Source organism: Bison bison, unplaced genomic scaffold, assembly GCF_000754665.1.
Source record: "Bison bison bison isolate TAMUID 2011002044 unplaced genomic scaffold, Bison_UMD1.0 scf7180017864466, whole genome shotgun sequence".
Lineage (NCBI taxonomy): Eukaryota > Metazoa > Chordata > Mammalia > Artiodactyla > Bovidae > Bison > Bison bison.
The window spans coordinates 2,715,756-2,724,056 of NW_011495027.1; the positions used below are offsets into that span (position 1 = coordinate 2,715,756).

The 8,301-nt window shown below is 39.2% G+C and overlaps 1 protein-coding gene across 1 annotated transcript in view; it reads left to right on the forward strand.

The window, feature by feature from the left end:
• WDR63 (WD repeat domain 63) overlaps window positions 1-8,301 on the forward strand; it is an 86,468-nt gene that overhangs the window by 37,129 nt on the left and 41,038 nt on the right. The window contains exons 11-13 of the mRNA XM_010860318.1: window positions 1,261-1,350; window positions 3,107-3,193; window positions 6,758-6,886. Coding sequence (XP_010858620.1) covers window positions 1,261-1,350; window positions 3,107-3,193; window positions 6,758-6,886 — 306 coding nt within the window. The remainder of the gene's footprint in view (window positions 1-1,260; window positions 1,351-3,106; window positions 3,194-6,757; window positions 6,887-8,301) is intronic.

The following is an 8,301-nucleotide window of genomic DNA, read 5'->3' on the forward strand; positions in this document are numbered from 1 at the left end:
CAGGTTGTTCCATGTCCAGTTCTAACTGTTGCTTCCTGACCTGCATACAGATTTCTCAAGAGGCAGGTCAGGTGGTCTGGTATTTCCGTCTCTTTCAGAATTTTCCAGCCTTAGCCTCCCCTATTCCTTCTTCCTTAATTCATCTGAATAAAGACAACTTTTACTGCTAGAGAGTCTAGATGCTTTAATTATTATAGATACTGAGATCAAAATGACAGTTCTGTCATTCTTCCTCCTTGGCCTACTTACCACAAGAATGGTGCCATCTCTCACAGGGGTTTTCTAGCATTTTCCAGTAGTGTAGAACTACTCTCCAGTCCATGCCATGGAAGTGTGGCTGAACCTCCTGGCAAATAGGAAGAGCGAAGAAACACTCTTCTTTCCTCTATTTTCAAGAATAGTTTTTAAAAGATATGCAAATAATTTCTTAAAGATATAATGCAAGTGATTTTGTCTTTGTTCTAATCAAAACTATAAGAAAGTATTAAAAGATTTTATTTTCAAAAGTAGAGTTTTCCCTAGAATTTACAAAATGCCAAATAAACCAAGATAATCCATCCCAATTCCAATTTGAAAGCTTTAGCTCAGTGCTGGTAAACCAGTGACCTTTGGAATCTTTATTTTTGGTCATTAATGTTTAAAGAAGAATGATAACCATGCAAGTGTTGAGCTTGGTGGTGACACAGTAGCACAGATGCTAACTATGGTTAGTATATCTATTTCCTCATACTGTTGTATTCCTTGCAGTGCTTCCTCCCTACCCCCCAGGCACTTGACTTTGTTTATGGGTTCTGTATTATTTTAAAATTTGAAATAATATCACTGGCAACTCCATCATCTCTTTTTGTTCACACGTTTATTTTTGAGTGCTCATTCTGTGCCATGCTAGTATATATGGATGGAAATAAATCATACAAATATCCTGACCTCCCATAGCTTGCTCTCCACATTTTTCAGAAGCACTGATTTCATAGTCTTTTTATTTATTAAAAAATATATATATAACATTGACCCACGGAGGGTGGAGGAGGGGAGACCAGGTCCCCTTGAGAATCCTGCTCTCATGTGCATGATCAACATCCAGAATAAAATTCAGCAAAAGCAGCTTCTGCTCCGGAGGTAGAATTCTGGGAATGGACTCCATGTGCATGTTTTTATAAATAACTATAAAATTAGACTTGTGACTTTATTAATATTATTTTCTTGCTATGATCATAATAGTTTTTCTCATTCTCTCTTGAATTTGGGGATTTACCTTAGTTAATGCTGGAAAGCCCAGATGATATCTTCTGCTTCCAGTTCTGTCCGACTGACCCTAATATCATTGCTGGCGGCTGCATAAATGGACAGGTACGTCTGGTTTGTTTTTTTTTTTTTTTTTTCAGCTCTTTATTAATTTAGGCAGCATTCTGTTATACAGTTTGACTGGTTATTTTTGTGAACTTAAGGGTTCAATTCAGCAGAGGAAAGGCATGCCAATTGCATGCCAATCACCATACCAGGAACTGGGGTATAAAAATGTGGTAGATATGGCATCTGGGCTCAAGATGTCCACAGGGTAACCCAGTTAAATGGTAACTGGAAGAAAACCAGGTCAGATCTATTTGTGTTGCTGAACTAGAACCATACATTGTGTAAGATTCCATGGAAGAACAAAAACCATAAGCATAATACCTCTTGGCCAGGAGGTCTCTTCTGAAATTTCCCTAGGGGCAGAAGTTAGGGAATGATCCAGGATTTAGACAGAATTCTCTGGAAAACATACCTATATCACTGAATTTATGTATGTATAATTTGACACCTTTTAAAAATTATGTAATTTGTATAAAACTTAGATTCTCTCTTCCAGTTGCCTGTTTATCCAACAAAACAAAACAAAAAGCTTATAGCTATTTTATGATCAAAGTTTAAGTTCATTGTGATATAGTGAATTTGACCATTACAAGGATATAATGATCTTTTATCATGTGGCTAGGAAAGCTTTCTTGTGGTTGAAATGTAAATGACTGCATCATCCATGCTCACTTATCGAGAACCAAGACATCTAAGTAAACTAATTTTCTTCCATGGTTTTGTTCAACAATAACTAGTGGTTATAATGAGGATCCAGAGCACATCCTCCAAGCCCCGCGAATACTGCCCTCTTTACTGATTGAGAAGGTGGCACAACTTTTCAGAATATTTTATTTTTTTTAATTTTAGTTTTTTTTTTTAATTTTAATTGGAGGCTAACTACTTTACAATATTGTGTTGGTTTTGCCATACATCAACAAGAATATTTTAGAAAAGCAAATGATGAAAATAAAATCAGCCACAATTTTGTAATCCTGATATTTTAGTGTATGGAAATGACTTTTAATCATTGAAAATTATTCTAGCATTGCACATTCTACTTTATTCTGATTTTTCAAAAAAATGACCATCGATGTATATGCAAATTCATAGCTGGCCGTGCTGCTGCTACTGCTGCACAGTTGTTAAGTTGTGTCTGACTCTGCAGCCCCATGGACTGTAGCCCACCAGACTCCTCTGTCCATGGAATTCTTCAGGCAAGAATACTGGAGTAGGTAACCATTTCCTTCTCCAGGGGGATCTTCCCGACCTAGGGATCAAACCCAGGTCTCCTGCTTGGCAGGCGGATTCTTTACCACTGAACCACCTGAGAAGCCCTGGAATTGGCCATGATATTCAGAGAAATAGAAATCATCATTTCCTAGCCTTTCAGTCAATTCTGGGTGTTTGTACTTAAATCTGGAGAACAGACTTTTCTCCTGGGTCTAAAGCAGTTGTCCCCTTAATCAGTACATTCCTCCAAACAGAGGAAGAGCTGTTCCCAAAGCAGAGAATTGCATGATGTGTATCTTGGATTAAAAATTTTGGCATTCATTAACACAAGCACAAAAAAGAGCTGAAAATGCTTTTATAGAGAACAAAACTTTTCTATATTACCTTTAAAAGTTGCTGACTTAGGATATAGGCTATTTTTTATTATCCTCCCAAGGTGATTGATTTATCAGAGTGCATACCAATAGATTATTTTAAAAGTTCAAGACTCAATTTGCTAATTCCTAAAACTATGTTATAATAACATTTATTTCTCTTTTAGGTTGTCATGTGGGATATTACTGCACATGCCGATCGAATAGAAAATATCAAGGCAGGTGGTAGTAGAAGTAAAAAAGTCACTCTCAAGGTTAGTTTTTATAACTTTTAACCTGCAAGTTTATTCCATTCAGGAGTTTATCAAAAAGTATATGACAAGGTTGCCAAGCTAAACAAAGACTCATCAGAAAAAAAAAATACTATTTCCTGTCTTCGCATCTGCTGCAAGCACATTTTGAGTTGGCTTTTATGTAGGCCCTTGAAATAATAGAATGGGAAATACTAGAGATCCCTTCAAGAAAATTAGAGGTACCAAGGGAACATTTCATGCAAAGATGGGCACAATAAAGGACAGAAATGGTATGGACCTAACAGAGGCAGAAAATATTAAGAAAAGGTGGCAAGAATGCACAGGAAAACTGTACAAAAAAGATCTTCATGACCCAGATAATCACGATGGTGTGATTACTCACCTAGAGCGAGACATCTTGGAATGCAAAGTCAAGTGGGCCTTAGGAAGCATCACTACGAACAAAGCTAGTGGAGATGATGGAATTCCAGTTGAGCTACTTCAAATCCTAAAAGATGATGCTATGAAAGTGCTGCACTCAATATGCCAGCAAATTTGGAGAACTCAGCAGTGGCCACAGGACTGGAAAAGGTCAGTTTTCATTCCAATCCCAAAGAAAGGCAGTGCCAAAGAATGCTCAAACTACTGCATAACTGCATTCATCTCACACACTAGTAAAGTAATGCTCAAAATTCTCCAAGCCAGGCTTCAACCATACGTGACTGTGAACTTCCAGATGTCCAAGCTGGATTTAGAAAAGGCAGAGGAACCAGAGATCAAACTGCCAACATCCACTGCATCATCAAAAAAGCAAGAGTTCTAGAAAAACATCTATTTCTGCTTTATTGACTATGCCAAAGCCTTTAACTGTGTGGGTTACAATAAACTGTGGAAAATTCTTCAAGATATGGGAATACCAGACCACCTAACCTGCCTCCTGAGAAATCTGTATGCAGGTCAAGAAGTAACAGTTAGAACTGTACATGGAATAACAGACTGGTTCCAAATAAGGAAAGGAGTATGTCAAGGCTGTATATTGTCACCCTGCTTATTTAACTTGTATCATGAGAAATGCTGGGCTGCATGAAACACAAACTGAAATCAAGATTTCCAGGAGAAATATAAATAACTTCAGATATGCAAATGATACTACCCTTATGGCAGAAAGTGAAGAAGAACTAAAGAGCCTCTTGATGAAAGTGAAAGAAGAGAGTGAAAAAGTTGGCTTAAAACTCAACATTCAGAAAATGAAGATCATGGCATCTGGTCCCATCACCTCACTGCAAATAAATAGGGAAACAATGGAAACAGTGACAGACTATTTTTGGGGGCTCCAAAATCATTGCAGATGGTGACTGCAGCCATGAAATTAAGACGCTTACTCCTTGGAAGGGAAGTTATGACCAACCTAGACAGCATGTTAAAAAGGAGAGACATTACTTTGCCAACAAAGGTCCGTCTAGTCAAAGCTATGGTTTTTCCAGTAGTCATGTATGGATGTGAACTGATGCTGCTGCTAAGTCGCGTCAGTAGTGTCTGACTCTGTGCGACCCATAGACAGCAGCCTACCAGGCTCCGCCATCCCTGGGATTCTCCAGGCAAGAACATTGGAGTGGGTTGCCATTTCCTTCTCCAATATGGATGTGAGAGTTGGACTATAAAGAAAGCTGAGTGCCAAATAATTGATGCTTTTGAACTGTGGTGTTGAAGAAGACTCTTGAGAGTCCCTTGGACTGCAAGGAGATCCAACCAGTCCATTCTAAAGGAAATCAGTCCTGAGTATTCATTGGAAGGACTGATGCTGAAGCTGAAACTCCAATAGTTTGGCCACCTGATGCGAACAACTGACTCATTGGAAAAGACCCTGATGTTGGGAAAGATTGAAGGTGGGAGGAGAAGGGGACGACAGAGGAAGAGATGGTTGGATGGCATCACTGACTCAATGGACATGAATTTGAGTAAGCTCCAGAAGCTGGTGATGGACAAGGAAGCCTGGCATGCTGCAGTTAATGGGTTGTAAAGAGTCAGACATGACTGAGCAACTGAACTGAACTGAGGCCCTTGATTAAAAACACCACAAAACAGATTGTATTGTCTATCCCATGAGTTCTTTTTTGTGGTCACTGTTGTTAAATAATGGAGAAAGCAATGGCAACCCACTCCAGTACTCTTGCCTGGAAAATCCCATGGACGGAGGAGCCTGGTGGGCTGTGGTCCATGGGGTCGCTGAGAGTCGGCACGACTGAGCGACTTTACTTTCACTTTTCACTTTCATGCATTGGAGAAGGAAATGGCAACCCACTCCAGTATTCTTGCCTAGAGAATCCCAGGGACAGAGGAGCCTAGTGGGCTGCCGTCTATGGGGTCGCACAGAGTCGGACATGACTGAAGTGACTTAGCAGTAGCAGTTAAATAAAAGAGCCAAGGGATTCTCTAAAGTGATGCAGTTGAAAAAGCACTCAAGAGAAACTCCACGTAACTAGGCTTTAGATCACAGTTTCATGAGTTTGGGTATGTTCCCCTATCCCCGAATACCCCCAAGCATTGATTTTCTTGCATATAAAATGAGTTACAGTCCTTCCTGGTAATAATATGCTCTGACTTGTGAAGCTGTGGATTCTGTCAAGAGGTCTGAGAAGAGATGCCTCAGCTCCCAGCTCAGTACTTCCCTACCATTTGTACATTCCCATCCCCAGTCCTTCAACCTGAGCGTCATAGATCTCCAACCAAGAAACCATGGATGTGGTCTTGTGTGCACTTAAAAAAAATACTCCTTCAAAAATGGGATCTCATTGGTTCTTTTGGGTATGGGTCATTCATTCTTGTAAAAAGTTTAGAGGTAAAATCTTACACTAAACTGAAGTGGAAAGAAGCTAATCTAATTAGGGGCTTCCCAGGTGGGGCAGTGGTAAAGAACCCACCTGCCAATGCAGGAGATGCCAGAGATGATCCCTGGGTCGGAAAGATCCCCTGGAGTTAGAAATGGCAACCCACTACAGTATTCTTTTGCGTGTGTGTATGTGTACTTTAAAACAAGTACTTCTTAAAACATTTATTATGCTCGTGGATTCAGTGGGTAGGCTTTTAGAATGGGCTTAATGGGTTGGCTTGTTTCTGTTCCACTCTCTTTGGTGCTTCATCTGGGGAGACTGACATCTTGAAGAAGGGAGCTGCTTGATAACTTGGGGTGGGATCATCCAAAGGCATCTTCACTCACATATTTGAGGGGCGATACCGGCTTTTGACCCAGGCTTCCCCAGGCTGCTGACTCTACAGGTGCCCCTCCACCTGTGTCTCCTAGAGGTGTCTTCACATGACTACTTCAGGCTTTCTTCTAGAACATCATAGAGCATCACTTCCACTGCCTGCTCCAGTATTTTTGCCTGGAAAAGCTCCCTGGGAACTGAAGTGGAAAGAAGATAATCTAATTACCTAACTATATAATACATAGAAATAGTAATTTATGTTTTTCCTTGAACTAGTATTTCTTCAAATTATTGATTTTAATTAGAATGATATGTCAAGTATGAGTTCCTTCATCAGCTCTCTGAAATTAGCACATAACTTTCTTGTAACATTTTACAGCCTATGTTTCTCCTTGAACCAGAGAGTAATAAAGAAGCAATATATATCAGACACTGTGCAGTCTCCTCAATAGAAAATGGACATAGGAAAGTAATTACAGATATACATTGGCTGCCTGATACATTTGAGGTGAGTCTTGATGGCTTCATACTTTTCTCCTGCTGACTTGTAGGGTTTTGGAAAATTTTATTCAAAGAGAATGTTTCAAGTGAAAAATTTATCTGCATTTAAATTGTGAATTACCAGGAACTAAACATCACACACTGTGTCACTGTTGACAAACCAAGATCTGACTTGGGGATGAGAAGAAGGCCAGGGTTTCAACTTCCATGGTTTATAAGCCACTAAAAAATGTAGGTAGTGTCAACACTGATATAATACAATAATGGAGAAAATGAAGGTTGTATAAATAGAAACAAATATTTTACACCTTCGCAAATTTAAATTTTATGGTTTCAGCTGTTTAGAGCGGACAACTGTGAAGATCTGTGACATGTGATAATGTGTCATTTTGCAAAGTGGTCGTGAATTGAGTGCGTCGTGAGGCTGATAGGTGAAAACTCTCAACACTTGTGCCGTGAGTGAGCCTGGCTGACTGCCCAGCATTTGTGCTGCAGTTTCACTTTGTAGTTCTGTGCTTTACCTGCAAAGTCTGGTATTTGTGAATCTGAAAACTAATAATCCTCCCAAATGTTTCCCTCAAGGAACTAGGGGTCTACTATGTACTTTGAAATATTAAAAGATGAGAATACTGAAGAATATTCTAAAAACTTAAGAGTTATGAAGGGAGAAGGCAATGGCAACCCACTCTAGTACTCTTGCCTGGAAAATCCCATGGCCGGAGGAGCCTGGTAGGCTGCAGTCCATGGGGTCTCGAAGAGTCAGACACGACTAAGCAACTTCACTTTCACTTTTCACTTTCCTGCATTGGAGAAGGAAATGGCAACCCACTCCAGTGTTCTTGCCTGGAGAATCCCAGGGATGGGGGAGCCTGGTGGGCTGCCGTCTATGGGGTCACACAGAGTCGGACACGACTGAAGCGACTTGGCAGCAGCAGCAGCAGAGTTATGAAGGGTGATTAGCCCTTCAGGGTATTCAAGTGGATTATGCAAAAATACAATTACTTTTCAAAGTTCTAATGGGCCAAAATAAATACAATGAATCAGAATATCATAATCCTGGATTCTATAGTTTTCTAAGCTAAATAATATTGAAAGAAATTTAAAATACGCGCATGTAAATTTTTTAATTAAAAAATAAAGAGCAAGTAGCAAAATGAAGGAAAATATTTGCCCCAAATATGATAAAAACAAATTTTCCAGTAAATAAGCTAAAGACATATACTGAAAAACAATTAGCAGATAAACAGGAAAATCATTCAGACTTTCTAATAATCAAAGAAATTAATCATAAAGCAATAATAATGTATTATTTTGGACCTATTTAATTCTTACATGAGACTTTCAAGTATTGTGTTAGAAAAGATGAAATGGTGAAATGAATAAACTGTAACATTCCTGGTTTCAATATAAAAGTTTTAGAAT